Genomic DNA, 17,304 nt, shown 5'->3' with positions numbered 1-17,304 from the left:
GAGGAAAATAAATCCAGTAAACTTGCAATACTAATTCACATACAACTGTTTATTGTGACATGATAGTCATTACATCGGGTCATTCACAAAATTCTGGACATATTAAATCGAAACTTCTGGCCCGGAAAACATAATCTGTCAACGGTCTTTTAAATTCGTATCTTCAACCTACATCACACTAAATAATTGATAGCAGATATTCAAATGTGGGGAAAAAAATGCAGAAAATTGAAAACCAAGCAAAGCACATGTGGAATAAAAAATGGACAACATAATTTATAACAGTACGAGATTTTTAAGATGTAAAAAAATGCTGAAGTTATGGAGCTACTCTCAGTTGCAAAAATGGCAAGTGAGCACTCCTCAGAATATACTGCTAAAACATCCACATCACAATGTTTCACATAGCAGCAGGAATACATTATATATTTATATATATATTTAAAAAAAATTCACCTGGACCAAGAGTAACATACCCTTGATTCAAGTGGAATAGGACATGACCACTCCATATGAACATGAACAAACCCTTCCCATGGTCACAAAAATGTTCTTGAGGTATAGCAAGTTTCCAAATATGTTCTTATTTTCTTTCCTTCTTGCTGCTCTCATGGCTTTTCAACATCAACCAACAAACAAATACCAATTATTAATTAGTTCTTATATTTCCATGTAAAATTATTGCTATACCATCAAGAACGTGAGTTTGAACTAATCAATCATTCCTCGTACAAATACCAGAGCTTAATTTGCTCCCTAGCCAAAAAAACCCACTTCATAATCCACTGATGTCATACATAGCACTTCGTTAAAAAAAGACTGCAATTGGTATGGACACACTTCAGTCTACTTTGCACACTTTCAGATAAACTGTAATTTACTGGCGATTACACTATACATTAACAAATTTGAAGACATTTAAAAAAAACTTAAAAACACAAAACTAAAAGTGGAAGGTTTCTACAGGTTTAAAGAAACCCATGTCTAAACCTTGAACCAAAATTTAAATATATATCCCAAGAGTCCAGTAACCATGCCTTGCTTGCTTCAAAAAAAAAAAAAAAAAGTCAAAATGTTTGAATGAAATAAACAAGGGGCCCACTCATAGTGGGATTTAGATACTGCAGCTGACGATTTAGAAATTTCCCCCTTAAGATGTAATGTCTCCAGAACTAGGGGGGGGGGTTGATGGGGGAGCAGTAAAAAAAACAACCAAGGAATATACAGATCCTATAACAAAACAAATAGACAATGCAGGCAAATACATAAAACCCATGGAATCACTTGGTTAATCTTTAGACCAAATGTTTGATCACATAAGAGATTTGTTTTCTTTCTGTAACCAAATGGCAAAGAGTTTGGTTATGGAATTTTGAAGGTTGTGCTGGAAAGACAACAATGCTCGTGTAAAAACAGTCAATAGGACACAAGCAATCAACAAAGAAAGGGAACAAATCTATTTATCAAAAACTTAAAAAGGGAGACCATGTTTAGCTGTAATGTACAAGTGGGTTTTTATCATCACTTCTGAGCAACAATCACCATCTTTTCTTCCACTCATTGTCACCAAACAAGACCAAGACAGCCAGAAGGAATAAATCCCTCTCACGTTCCTGGGCCCGTTCAAAAACCCGGACACATTAAACGAATGAAACTGTCTCTGTACAACATTACCACTTTACGAGGATAATGACCATCAGCCTCTAAAAGTGAAAGGGCTCATTGGATCAATGGTCATTTTACCCCTCCCATTCACTTCTAATTCAGCATCAGGTTTCTTAAGTCCACACGGCTCCTCACAATGGGCCCGGGCCCAAGTGTTCCAACAAGCCTAGCAAGCCACCCACTGGTATTTAGCTCCAGGACTGGTATGTGTCCTGGTACCACTGCTGGTCCCCGCCCGAATTGTAGCCGCCGCCATTCATGCCTGCTAGCCCATACGCATTGCCCAGCGGCTGTTGGGCGAGGGGCTGATTCCCCCAGCTGCTCTGGTAGCGACGTTTAGATTCCCCCTGGTTCTGGTGACCACCGTCAAACTTGCGTTTACCTGCTGCAAACACAGGACGGTATCATGTGAATCATTAGTCAAACCAAACCCACACTAATCTCTCCTGGTCATCAGAAATGCTACACACTCAAAGGATGACACATGAGAATATACTTTCTACAAATTATCCAAAACCTTGAAAAACTGTAACATGATTTATACTTTCTTAGATGTCAACGTAACTGCATCACAACTAGTAAAAACACATATACAAACATGCCATGCAGTATCAGATTCATGTTAGAGAACCATATTCTAATTACAATTTTTCATCATATGACAATATCTACACCTATCAGATGGATATCAGCATAATGCATAATATATATATATTTTTTTTAGTGCAACTATTTCCATGCTCTGCAACTGTCTAAAATTTGCAAATCACAGAACACAAAAAAAAAATTCACTTTCCACAACATTAACAGACCAATAGGAAAAAACAATTACAACCATCATTGAACCAGCCCAAACTAGATTTACAATTATAGTATTTCTTAACATTATACACTGTCTGGTCTTTTATTTAAAACAAAATATCAGAGATCGGATTCTGTCTCCATCTTCAGGCGACAGTCTACTCAGTTGGGACCAATTGCTGGATCTAGTTTTATCTCTAGACACCAGCACAAAGGGTATACAAGCCATGCTCAGCATAAACCATCCATGAGTTAAGACACACAATGCCTAGCATGTCTTAACTCTCACAGACGGTTTGTGCTGGTGTCCAGAGATAGGGACTAACTCTATCAACTGGGATGAGCAATCACCTCGAGATAACAGAACCTAGTCTCCAAAATGCTTTAAATAAGAAAACAGGATGCTAGATGATGTCCAGAAACACAGTAACTCTATTAATATCACGAACTTTTAGAACAAACTAAATTTGCATTTCAACACAGTCCTCTTAATTTTATGATTCAATAATCAAAAGTTTATCTGATTATTTACTCTTCCCCATACCACTTCTCACCCCACAAACAAAGAAGCCCAAAAAATACACATTTACATGCACACCAAATGAATGAAGGGGATCCCTTCTTAACACAGAATCCACTGTACTGGTAAGATTATAGAGCCCAATTTTGTTATACAGCTGCACTCACATTACACATCTCTTATATGGTACAAATAAAAACACAAATTTAAACCAGGTAGATTGCAATTACTGTTCCAATGGTTAAACATTTGAAACTCCTGGATATTTAAAACAATCTGAATGCTATGAAAAAACCATAGCATGGAAATTGTTTGAGCTCAGCAAAATGTTACGCTTCAAATCTATCTCAAGTATAGCCAAACTTCACCTGCTACCATTTCTCAAAGCCAATATAAAAACTTGCCTTACAGATATGCACCATATATAAAACACCAATCATTAAAAATCAAACTTCATGTAACTGAAACCTAATCCTCTCATTTGTAGTTCTAAAACATGTATCATAAATTTAGCCCCTGCACATATTTGTAACTGTAGGGAACTTTATTAACTCAGAACAGCTGAGCTAAGAACCTGAAAACAGCACACAAGCTATGTACATGTCCCCCAAAATTAATGCAAGCAGTAAGAATTACAAATGTAACAGTTAACTGAAGCAGTATTCCCAAAACAATCCACAGGCACTCGTTTAACAATTCTACACGCTGAATGGGATGGGGGACAAATAGTTGCACATACACATCATTGTAGTCTTCCTGCAACAGCCCACTTACAAATAAATGCCTCTCATGAAACCTAGACAGTGTTATTAATATTGTGGCTTGCAACGATTTGCCAGATCATGTGTATTTAAGGGATATCAGAAAGTAACACATGAACAAAAAAAAAAAAAAACACGAAAATTTACTTTCAAATGATCTCCTTGCTGCAGACTGCAAACCCTGACCTAGCAATCTGCAACTTCAAGAAACAGAAAAAAATTCATATCCAGAACTGGCAATTAACAAACATTTGTCAAATGTAAGAAAAATCTGTTAGCAAACAAAGAAACCACATTTACAGCTTACACCCAGAGTTACGAAACACTAAAATACAACTCCTTTTGGTGATTTACATACCATACTTTGTAACATGTAATAAGTACCACTGACTTTATTTTCACTGCATTCATGCTCATGGATATTTGACAGCCCCCCTTGAAAGTGCATATTCCTATGTCCAATTTCCGAACATAATACTTTCCTCCATTTCTTAAAAATGGAAGCTTACCAGGTGTGAGAAATACTCCACTCTGACAATACAGTGACAGAACTAATGTTACACCGAATATGTTTCAGGCATATAACATCTGCAATATCTGAGCCCACTTCTAGAAAAGTCCAGTATGTTCCTTTCTGACTACCCTATCATCTGTGGGGTAATTCCCTCTGCAATGGAGGACATCAAGATGTTCTTGGGGCCAGGGGCAAAAAATGTGCTTACAAATTGATGTTATGCTGCTTAAAACAATTTTTACCGATTGCCCTACAAAATTCAGAAGAATATTTTCAGTGCTTTTTTTGGTATTAATACTTGGAATATCTTATTTAAATTTTCATTTCTTCTAAAAAAAAAAGGAAAAAGTATGCAGGGGAGGGGGAAGCCTTGCCCGCTATTCTACCTCCCAGTGCCCATGCATGTATGTTCTTAAGTTCACAAAGAATTATCATAAATCAGGGAAATTATCAGTGGCATCTGAAATATTACCAACATAACTGGACACAAAGTACATTATAATGCATAACATCATACCAATTTGTAAGCTAAACAGCACATTATGCTAATTTGTTAAGCTCACATAAAGGTTAGTTGGTCTTGTACATAGGCATTATAGTGTCCCATACAAACCATAGGAATATCATAAATTTTCAATGACCATATCTTACTTGCAGATTTCACACATAAACAAACAAAAAGAAGGGCACAGCATGACAATTTCAGCCAGTGTTATGACTGCACATGATAATTCCACATTTTAGCACTTCCTGCCTGACAAGCCAAAGAAAAAATTACAGCGCAAAAAAACCAAGGCACTCAGAAAATGTAACCAATCCACGGAAAGTATAAAATAAAAATATGTGATGTGACAAAACAACTAATTTTTTTGGTCCTTATCATGCACAGTGCCTGTCACAGGCCCCTTCACAAAAGGTACAAACCCTATAAGCGACACAACCTCAACTATGCAATTAAATTTCCAATAAACTGATATCTGAATACCAAACTGATAAGTGGTGAATACCATAAGGGTAACAACAGAATATTTACCAAAATACAGGCCATTAAAACATGTGGGAATTATCTGTATTGTTAAACAATACAAACTGCAAAACAACGATGGCTTGCATGTTTTGGATTTGAACTGAACGTGCACAAACTTATTGTGTGTGATTTCAGAATTGCTACCAAAAAGCTTATTCATAAGCCCTGGAAACTAAGCAGAGATTTACATCAAAGCATCACAAAATACAGCCAATATTAAGAGTACTTCACTGGTGCAGAACTCTTATCCCAAAACTCACACCATTTCACGGTATGAATCTAAATACCAAACTGCAATTATACACATAAATGAAGGATTCATTCAAATTCAATGCCATCACCTTGTTTTAATGACAATCATAAACTATCATGACAACACTATCCACAAAATATGTTTCGTGTTTGGAAGTGTTACATTAAAATGCTATATAGCTGTGTGAAATAAAACCAACTATAACATGCGCTTAGAATTTGCATTATATGCACATCTTGCAAAACAGCATTCTCTTTCAGCCATGTTCAACATTTCAACAGCTGTCATAATCTTAATGTTTCAATGCTCTCAACAAGTCTAGTGCTACGCCTAGTCCAACAATCTATATCCTTTCCATGTACAGCAGTTTTAACAAAGTTGTCAACTTGGGCAGTGCACCTCTTGTGTAACTTCAACCTCATTTTTTCCCAGTTGTGGAAAAATGAAATGTTCAACCATACAAGGGGAAAGCAAACTACCTTGTCATTTTTTTGTTCAGAATTTATGTATCCAATGAATTACAATCCGGAATATATACACAATGAGACAGTATCTTCACTCATGCTATCCCCAACCATTATATAGCAACATTAACTGTAATTTCAAATCCACAACAATGCAATCTTGATAAAGCCCAGATATAATAAATATAAGCCACCTCCTTAGAGAGGGAGGTGTTTTCCCACATTCTGTTGGTCCACATTTGGCAAGTGTTCTGTTCATAATTTATCCTTCACACAACTCATCCAGTGAATCTCAATTATATACACTCATCATACATGTAGTGAATAAGTCCATTCTAAACAAAGTGGCATTGTCTGATCTGGTGCAGCAAAACACCCTTTCCATCATATTCAACAATATATTTTTCCTGCACCCACTTTACAGACCAGAATATTACACCACCTCAACTACACACCACTTATCACCAATCCGATCTCAAGGTTGTATCGCTTTTGCTACATGCTAAAGAGGTGAGTGAAAGGAGGTGAAGATACAGACCATCCTCACCTGGTAAACTTCCCTTGGCGCGGGCCCCCCCACGCACGGGTGCTCGACCCCCCCCACGGGCCACGGAGGCTGCGGTGCGTGCCCCCCTGGCTCCCCCACGGGCTGGGGGCCCACCGGCCCGGCCACGAGCCACCACTCCACGCCCACGACCAGCCTGACCAAACAACATGTCGCACATAATTAGAAAACATGGCCCACCCGTACTTTTTCATAGCAATATACACAAAAGCCAACTCCTTGCAAAAGGGCTGACAACAATTATGTAAAAACAATTGCAGCTTGTAGGTCAACTGTTATTTCCAGAATGGAGAAACCTGAATTAAATTACTACTTGAATCCATTCCAGCTTCACAGAAACACAACCCACTGTTTTACATAATGAAATGGATTATAAATATATATACTCCAGAATATGAAAACTATCAACTCCCCAGTTCATAGTGCACATTCTTGGAATCCAATCTGCATCTTATGTTCTTGTTGGAACAGAAATTTCACATTTCAAAACAAAAGCCTTAAAAAGCGGTAGCTGTTATTCCTAAAAACAAGATCATAAGACAAACTGAAGTCAATTAGGATTTAAGAATAAGCAATCTATGAAGTGGAAAGCCTTGAGTAGGCGGGAATTACAAGCACAAACCTGAATCCCACCGCTCATGCTGTAGTTTGGGGAGCTTGCTTCCATGAACCCAACTTCTTCTGGATCCTAAGTGCCCAAGAGTTAACACAGGTTGTGAATAAAAAAACACATTTTCTCCTAACATCTTCATCATTATAAATATTTTATTGAAGCAAACAGCAGCTGAATGCCAACTGCTAACAAACTGAAAACAAGAACTATGTGAATGACGAAAGATGTGGAATAAAAATCAACATTTTCCTTGCCCATCAAATACCACCAATACATACCAAGAATAAAAATAAAATCTTGGCAATTTAAACCTTATCACTTTGTAACTACAGTACAATTATTTGTGTTCAATGTCAAACCTATACTTCAAAACAGCAAACTCACACAATGTATATTTAACACGGTACGTGTTGCTGGCATTTGGTCAAAATCAAGCTCTTACAATGTTTGTACCTTATTTAAGAGCACAGAGCAGGGTTATCCAAAATGAGCAATTTGCATATGGTTGGGATTGTTGGGTGAGGAAGCCAAAGCATCTACTTGCGCCCAGCTAAAAGCAGTAAGCTTCTAAAAAGCGGCCACAAAAAGCAGAAAGCACAGTAACTAAAGCCTGAAGCAAGAGAAATGTCTTGTAGGAGAGTAGCCTTCAAATGCTATTGGAATAAGTTTCCACAATTGATTAACTCTGACCTAACCTTTCCTCATTACGAACTAAGAGTGAATAAAGAAGTTCAAACACCAAACAAGTCCCTGTATGAAGTTCCACATTTCACATCAAATGAAATGCAATAAAATTTCTGGTCTAACTAAAGCTGTCACCATACAAAGAAATATGAATAAATTCTATTCCAAGAACAAAAGGCAAATTACAGTTCAATGCTAGAATGAAACATTTCTGCTCAACATTAAAAAACACAACTCCATTAACAATAGTTTCCAACTGATGCCTGCAGTATGTGGGGCATCTTTACCCAGTGTAGAAATAGTTTTATTTCCAAACAGTGAGGAAAAGTTAGTCGCTGATGTGATACAAGACTGTTGTGCTCAGCTGATGTCTCGGTTCCCTCCCCCAATTTTTTGGCAAACCCTGCAACTAGACAGCAAAAAAAAAAAAAAAAAGACACATATCATATCTGAGCCAATACAGGCACACACACGACACTAGCATATTTCCTAATAATTAAGACTTTTAGATTCACAAATTACCTTTTCCCGGCTAATTATCTGGAAAGCAAATTTTGAGAGGCCTGCATCAATGGCTCAGATATGACTGATTAGCTGTTTGAAAGTGGCAACACGCTCTATATGAAGGGCTATTCTATCAACCAATACAACAAGTTAGTAATGTCAGTTGGCCATGTCTTAGTGACCATGCAAAGCAATGAATTGTATTCGATTAAAATGGAAACTGGTTTCTATTACCATAACCAAATATGAAATGCTGTTTAAATAATGCCAATATTCTCTGCCAATAACGAAACCAGAATGTTACAAGACAGAAAATTCTTGATAAATACTACCGAAGGATAAATATCCTTTTACTGCTGATGTGGTATCATATTAAAGCATCCACAGATGTCTCATCTCATTCCAGAAAATCAAGCATTACTGTCCCATATCTTTGCATGGCCATGACTTGCTATGATGATACCACTAGCTTCATTTGGTTAGGATGTCTAATTCACAAGCAAGGTCCTAAACTTGAAACAAGGTGGGCTTCTGAACGCTGTGCCACTATCAAACAAGCAAATGTACGAATGAACGAAAAGACGACTTGGAACGTTTAGTAAAGTCGATCGACCCACCGGCTGAGGCTGCCTGCCCCTCCCTCTGGCAGGTGGTGGAGGCGGCGGATAATCGAAATAGTAATCCTCGTAACGATAATAGTCATCGTAATATGGATCACTGTAGCCACCTCGATAATCCCCATACCCGTAATAGTCGTAATCATAATCTATAAAAACACACAACAAACACCCAATTTTAACAGCCACGAAATCCAATCAAAATCTTTCTTTCGGAAACTGCCTGAATGGAAAACAAAAAGGCATGCCGGGAAAAGAGAAAAGTAAATTAAAAATTTCAGGCCAGAAAATAAATACTAGCTACGTGTATAAAATTTTGTTTCTCTCAATGTACACCAATTCCACGACTAAAGATTTCCATAAAATAATATGCTTAAACTAAAACTATAAAAATGAATATACTATATAACAAAGTAAACGAAGTATATACTACCACCACAATACACTCTACACCAACCTCAAACACAGAACAAGTGAAGCTGACCAGTCAAAACACTTACCTTTCCAAATGGTACAAGGCAATGAAACTTCCAAGCATGATTTTCTACAATTTTGAAATTTTAAAAAGTACAGATAAATTAATGTAGACACAATGGAAATTTCACTGCTGTTACATGGGAAATAAAGGTATCATTAATACATCCTTAAAAATGAAATACAATAACTGAAAGCAAAAACAACATAATTCTACAAAAAAAAAAATCTCCTACAAGGATTTCTTGTTTCCAATACACCATGCAAAACAAAAATGTAAGGTGTTTTACTGAAAGAGTATGTCCTGCAGCATTAATAGTAAAGAACTGAATGCAACGTGCAGTGAATATGAAGGGACATATGTAACACCCTGCAGAGTGAAATGCAACCTAATGATTAGTTCTTGCAAGTGCTTGGAACCTTATGCATGCCAGGAATTTGCATATATAACCCCCCTAAATCTTGTAAGTTGTATGTACACATGTATTAATGTTATAAGGAATAGAATATGAACTAATGCAACATGTTTATTTTATTTCCAAGCAGCTGGCAGGAAATAATCACATTCACAAACATGCAAATATGTACCATCTGCTCCACACTGAAGAAAATTCCTTCACTGTCTATAAACAATATTATACTAATATATGCATAAAATGTCTAAATAAATGATATTTGCGCAGAACATAAAAAAATCTTCCTGGTACAATTTTACATGCTCAGTTCCAAATGAAGGTAGAGCTAAGACATCCCGGTGTACTCCAACAAATAACATTACTAACGTGACGATGTACCACAGAAGCAACACAGAAAACATTTCTACAATAACCAAAAATATCCTATTAGCAGCTTCCATTTTATGTCAACACAGATCACAGAATGCCATTTCATATAAAGTAGATCAGACATGGAACAAAAATTCCATATGAATTACAACAAAAAGTACAATTTCAAAGAAGCTCACTGCAATTTTCACAATACATACAAAGTATGTTCATGCTAAAATAAGGACACTTTAAACTCGATATAGTCGCAGCTTCATGCCAAAATATATAAAATTGATAAACATATCATACTAACAAGACTGAATAATACTGGTAATGAAAACTGCATGCACAAAACCTTGTTAACTATGTATGTCGCACAACCTGCAGCATTTGTTTAATTTATACATTTCTACATTGTAACAGATGGCCTTCCAAATTCAATATTCACCAAAAAGAAATGCTCTGTTATGACAAAAGATAAAATAATACACCAAGTCGTACTGGATTGCACTAGGCACATCCAATGCTGAAGTCCATGCTGAGGCTGAGGAAATCAACATTCTTGCCTAACATTAATCCTCTGCAAAACAACATAAGTGTTCACTTTATACGTTGGCAAGACAGCAAGGGCTGACATTAACTGCAAGTGTTTATTGCTATTGTACAAACATTAACCATTAAAATGACAAGCATTACCCATTAAAATGGGGCACTTGTATCTCAACTATGAATCAGGGTTTATAAAACTTGATCACACATCTCAGCTTGGCCCTCTTTTTGTCATTTAAGTACGCCTAAAACTCAACCGATCATTAATTAAACTGTACCGACAACATACTTCAATTCAAACCACAAAGAGTTGATAGACAGAACACTGGTAAGTATAGTTTCTCTTAGAACAAAAGCTGTCACTCCCGTGCTTCTGCTCAGTGCTATATACACACATAGGATCTGCATCAGAAGATACAATCCTCTTGCTCACATCATGTGGTACTTAGGCAAAAAGCCCACACACCCATTAGAGAGAAGAGTGGGTGGACCGAGGAAATTTAGATGTGATGGAAAGGCGCAAAAAAGGGGGGGGGGGCGTGCTTCCCTTGCTGGGAACTAGACTGCAACACACACCTATCATGCAACTGAGATATTTCAGCTCACTCTCAAATAAAAATGTGAACAAGGAAATGTATTCACTGCAGTTCAATAGAAAACAGAAAAAAAAGTTTGCATTAGACTCAATTTTGTTCAACAGTAATAATATTAACCAACAAATCAAAACACCACATTATGTAAACCTCTATTTGCACAATCAATGAAGTAGGTAAAGTTTGAGTGTGTACGAGGTATCTCATTCTTATTTATACACCCCACAATTGAATCACAACTTTCAAGAAATCTGTAACATATTTGTACCAGCACATATTGACTTATGCTACCTTACTGAAAAGATAACTCTCAAAAAGCCGACCTGTAATAAGTTAATACAAAAGAAAGAACATTGTGCATGTTGTATCTGTAAATCTGTAATAAATACTATGTGCCTTGGTCACTGTGGAATCACCAGACTAGTCATCTGCTAGAAACTAAGGGCGCAGACTCACTTCATTTTGCATTTCAAAAGAAATTCATATACAGTGAAACACCTGTATATACTCAATGATTCTAAGGGGCATTTTTTCTAGTGTTAACTGTATACTTGTATTCACAACTATAGAACTTATCCTACACTACAGATAGGATGAACAAGATTTTGTCAAACTCTGAAATATACTAGTTCTACGCACTAAACCAATGAAAAGTCTATACGTACGTGTCTGAAATGGTAGTCTTTCAACACGGGCCTGTTCAACAGCCTTCATGCTCAATGTACCACAATTTGGGGGGGGGGGCAAGAGTTCAATTGTTTAGTCNGTGCCATTTTAGGGACACAGTACAGCAGCATGTGGAGAATTCTTGTTAAAAAAAAAAGGGGAGCAGAGGGACTTCTGAAAATGTACATTGAGTCTCGGCCAAGATGTGTGAAGATGGACAGTCAGAATACTGAACACCTGATACTCTGATACATTCAGAATAGCATAAAGCTAGGCTGCTGTCCTCGCAGTGAGCCACAGCTCAGAAACACAACTATCTCAGACACACATTCATACAGACCTTTTATTGGTGTGTATTATGTGGGGATTAGCCAGGAAATACCGGTTACGTATCATGAGACCCTGTAAAAAAATTCTCAATCTATAGAGGCAATTCTTTCTTCCAGTGCGCGTTAGAAAATAATAATCTCAGAATTCTAATGCATATAGCAATACTGGAACATATTTTATGAATTTATGCACTAGCAGTGAGAAGCAGGCTGAAGGAATTTCAGACCTACAATACATCAAGTAGAAAAACTTATTTTCTCATAATAAAATATCAAAATAACCTAAACACATTAATCTTAGAACATAATTTGGGTCAACATCAAATTTCCACAACATTGAAGAAAAGGGGTTAATTTCACTGAAGGCAGTATTAGACTTCAAGTGATTCGATTTCAATCTCACACAAAGCAAATTCTTCTTATCACCTGTTAAGTCTTGAACATCAAATGTCCAGCATAACTAGTTCATTGCACCTCTTAGAACAGTTAACTACTGCTCAGGTGTTAACAAATACCACATCAGGCCAAACATAATGCAAAGTATTCTTTCAAATAATGCTCCTTCGAGGATTCGCCTTATTTTTGGATTCTTTAGGAACAGATATCAAGATTCTAATTCTAACAATGTTTGCAAAAATACCTAAAATCATATTTAATGTAATAAACTGTGAATTTATTTCTTATAGTTTTCACTTTTTGCTTACAACCCTCGGAACTACATGACACACTCAATTTTGCATGCATGCAAAAAAACACATTTTCCAATATTGTCAATGGAAAAATATGAGTCACCTTACATTTCAGCTCATACTGTACACCTATACAGTACTCTTTACCAACACTTGAAATACATCTGCGTAATTAAGAAAAATGATCAGTGAAACAACAAGTCTAGGATTTGGATGAAATTTGGCATCTATTTTTTTTTGTCAAGTGGTTTCTGAAATACAGGCCATTAAAAAACCACTTCCACAGAGGGGATGGTAAAAAGTCACACCTACAGGATTTTTCTTTAACAACTCCTGCGACAATAAATTAAAAAAAAAAACGTTCCAGACCTGTGAAACTTAACAATTTTTTTTATCCATTTATAAATATACCTCACAACTTTCACAGCAACAGTGTTATAAGTGGTTGGAAATTGCGGAAATATAACTGAAATTGGTGGAGTATCAGCCACTTAACCCTCTGTGTCCATAAAATAATCAAGGAACCACAAGGACTTTGGAAACTGTAATGAGTCTTGTAAACAAGTTTCACATGTTTCAGCTGTTACACTACACAGCAGTGTACATGAATGTAAATGGGCAGCAGCTACTTCATATAAAAATAATGTGCAATACTTCAAATTCAAAGTAGAGACCTATAACTTTCACACATTTGAGATGAAACTGAAGAGATATTGTGGCACACTCACTCAAACCAAGAATTGTGGGGTCACAACAGTTGGCCGTTATTAGACAGTGGCCAGCAAACAACAGAGGTATGGTGTTTTTTCTTTGCTTTGTGTTCAGAGATGTTACAAGCAGGACAAGTCAGAAGCAGCCAGTAGTCAGTCAGAGAACTGCTGGGGTTCACTTGAGCTGTTAGAAGATGGCAGTGGAGGCCAGCAACAGTTCGAGAACCCAGAGGAAGGGCAACATATGGTGATGGAAACTGCTACCATGCAACAGCAGCGAAGCTGTGACTGTGGACACTAGCGTCTAACAGTGAATCGTAAAGTGCAGTCACACACTGTATCGAAGAGTCCAAACAATTGTGATCGTCAATCCAAAACCCATCTAGTCACACCCCAAGAAACTGACAACTGGTGCAAAGGTGGGACTGGACTGAAGACATTGGATTATACCGCCAGACTATGGATTGCACACCTGCTGGTTGAAATAAGGAACACTAGCCAAGGCAGACGCCAATCCACATGAAACAAAGGCTGAAATAAAAACCAATCAAGGAAGGGTGGGAGCCAAGACAAAGGTCAATAATGAGAATTCTGATGCCCTTAGCGGCACGCTCATCTCCTGGATGGATGTCCAAGAAGCCAAGATGGAGGCCAACCCTAAGAAGCAGAAGGCAGCAATAAAAGCCAGTCAAGAAAGGATGGAAGCCCCGATGAATGTCAGTCTAGAGACAATGGAGACCTGCCTAGAAAGATTGGGACAAATCATGGAAAAGGTCCTCTACTTAACACAATGCAGACCAGCAATTTAAATATTTAAATCACACTGGGGACTGGCATTTTGCAATGTTCACTTTAAAAATTAATATAATATCTCCTATCAATTTTATGAACTAAAATTTTTGAAGAACACTTACCAATGCTCCTAGAAGAGCTTGAGAGTGTGATAATTTTGGAAACATTCCCCTTTGTTAAGTGGCATTACACAGAACTTGCAACGTAGACATATTCCTTTTTTCTTGTGAACTGTACAAACACAGCATTGCCTAGAAGGATGCTTCCCCTTGGAATGTTCACTCTTCACAATTTTCATGAGGGTATGTTTCTGCATATCAACCCTACTTCTTCAAAGCTATAAAATATATCAGTACTCCTTTGAAGTTAACTTCATGAGGTACTCTTTGATGAGATATAAATCACATTAACGAGCCACAAATCCACTCTACTTTGAACATCACATAATGAAATATTAACCTCTGTATAACCCAGCCACTGCACAAGAATGTTTCTGTACAATACAGCGTTTTTTAAAACCTGCACTCCGAAACTGTTAAAAATTGTTAGGTGTATTTATATGTGGCTAGAAAAGAGAATTTTGCAAGCTTAACAATGAGTACTTTAATATTCCTCTTAGTGCATTTCCAAAGGAGTTATTAAAATTTTGCAGATGTGCCTTTGTAATCGAGTGGAGATGATGATAGACATTCATTTGAAATACATGACAAACTGAACAAGAAAGAGGCATGATAACTGGCCATGGGATCAATATGGATAATACATCATGTCCCATCATTTCACAAGCCCCTGAAAATCAGCAGCACAAAATTCTTTGGGCTGCTGTCAGAACCAGGAGGTGACTTCCGCTTCATCAGGAAAATGTTCAGCCGAAAGATGATGTTTAAGAGGGCCGAACAAATCGAAGTCGCTTGGAGCAAGGTCGGGGCTATATGGAGGATGCTCGAGGACTTCTCACTTCAAATTTCAGTGTCTCATTTGTCTTGTTGTCAGTATGGGACGCATGTTGTCATGCAAGAGCAACATGCCTTTGGTGAGGAGTCCTGGTCGCTTCCGTTGAATGGCCTTACCAAGTTTCCTGAGGATGTTACAGTAGGAGTCAGCATTTACGTAAATGCAGACTCCTACTGTAACATCCTCAGGATGCATATGTTCCCTGTAAAGGGAAGTCACCGCCTGGTTCCAACAGCAGCCCAAATTTTTATGCTGCTGGTTTTCAGGGGCTTGTGAACTGATGGGACAAGTGCCTCATGTTCAGGGAGATTATGGTGAGAAATAAAAGCATTTTTCCCCATCAGTACTAAGTTCTATATCCATTTGTAACTTACTTACTGGCTTATCTACATATATTTCATCACAATGCAAGATTGTCAGCTATAAACTCTACTTTCAGGTGTGCTGGCTTTCCATGAAGTGACCGATCCTGATGTCAAAGCTGCAAAAACAAACCATGTGCTACTAGCAGCACAGCATGTGTAATCAATCACGGGGAAATATTTTAGATTCCCAACCTTCTCAAACGTCCTTACTATTCACAATACAGAAAGGTCTTTTCTTCGAAATGGCACAGCTCAGACATGAAACTGAGCTCAAATCTACACCTTATGGAATAAAGTTGGCATTAACTTTGATGAGCGGCAGTTGCTAGGTTGGTATAGTTTGCTTGCGGACTAAAACCACGGAATATCTTTACGGAATACAATAACTGTTACCTCTTCAAATTTTCATGTACGTCACCCACATTTTATGTTAACTAGTCGTTTGATGTTTTTAATGCAAATTTTAGGTCTGTGGTCCAGTGGCCAGAGTTCCTGCCTACAGATCCAGAGGTCTCAGGTTCGATTCCCGGGCGCTATCAAATTTTTTGGGAAGTAATGGGTCTGGAACGGGGTCCACTCAGCCTCGTGAAGGTAACTGAGGAGCTAGTTCAAGGAAATAGCAGCTCCGGTCTAGAAAACCGAGATTAACGGCCGTAGGAATCTGTTGCGCTAACGTGACACCCTCTATCTGAAAAAGTTGGCACTAATTTCGCTGACAAGCAGCGGTCACTCAGTCAGTATAGTTCGCTTGCGGGCTACAGGCCATGAAGCTTGTTTTGTCTGGTGTTTTTTTTATAAGATATAGGTACACAACGGCTTTTACAAGATCATTAGGCAGCCTGTATACATTTCATATGAACCAAGTATCTCTGATATTCCTATCAGCTGTGGAAATATATATTTTCTGCATATATTCATACTACTAAATGACTATTCACCCCACAAGCTTTCTGCATCTTCAGAATGGATGAGTCAGTGGCCACAGTATTTTTCAATTTTACCTCAGTCATAGCAGCCTATACACAGGTGAAGTTTCATACAAATAAAAAAATTGAGATGCCACAATACACTTACTGATTTACCATGAGATGGACTCTGGCTCACTAACATGCCAAATTCTGGGCAGTAGCTGCTCAACCAAAGGATTCTTTAATACTTTAATCAAAATTGGTACCATATGGACTTGCAAGCTTTCAGGTCTGATGGTTCTAAGCTGTTCATAGATGTGTTCCAATATTTTGTTGTGATATACAAAATCAGATTAATTGTATGACAGTTTTAATGTCAACATCCCTAATGCAAAAGTCTCCTATTTCCAAGACTAAGAAGAGAAAAACTTCTCAGCGCTGACTCAAATACTCACATTTCAGCCTCAGGCTTCAAAAACTTTTCCCAACTGGTTTTGCTTTACTAGTTAGCGTTTGACAT

General features: G+C 37.5%; 2 protein-coding genes across 10 annotated transcripts in view; one reads left to right on the top strand and one right to left on the bottom strand.

Moving 5' to 3' along the window:
- Positions 1-16,387, top strand: part of LOC111870711 — a 32,900-nt gene extending 16,513 nt beyond the window's left edge. The window contains exon 4 of the mRNA XM_033753972.1: positions 15,951-16,387. Coding sequence (XP_033609863.1) covers positions 15,951-16,036 — 86 coding nt within the window. The 3' untranslated portion in view covers positions 16,037-16,387. The remainder of the gene's footprint in view (positions 1-15,950) is intronic.
- The window catches only part of LOC111870710 (heterogeneous nuclear ribonucleoprotein Q), a 90,584-nt gene continuing 73,308 nt past the window's right edge, over positions 29-17,304 (bottom strand). For 3 of the 9 annotated variants that reach the window (XM_023863194.2, XM_023863193.2, XM_023863197.2), the window contains exons 10-13: positions 8,989-9,137; positions 7,193-7,258; positions 6,544-6,706; positions 29-2,050 (exon numbers count right to left, since the gene is read on the bottom strand). In XM_023863194.2, coding sequence (XP_023718962.1) covers positions 1,854-2,050; positions 6,544-6,706; positions 7,193-7,258; positions 8,989-9,137 — 575 coding nt within the window. In that variant the 3' untranslated portion in view covers positions 29-1,853. The remainder of the gene's footprint in view (positions 2,051-6,543; positions 6,707-7,192; positions 7,259-8,988; positions 9,138-17,304) is intronic. The other 6 variants (XM_023863200.2, XM_023863198.2, XM_023863195.2 and 3 more) reach the window with 5 other exon arrangements.

This window comes from Cryptotermes secundus, unplaced genomic scaffold (assembly GCF_002891405.2).
Source record: "Cryptotermes secundus unplaced genomic scaffold, Csec_1.0 scaffold59, whole genome shotgun sequence".
Taxonomy (NCBI): Eukaryota; Metazoa; Arthropoda; class Insecta; order Blattodea; family Kalotermitidae; genus Cryptotermes; species Cryptotermes secundus.
This window is presented reverse-complemented; position numbering and strand designations above follow the sequence as displayed.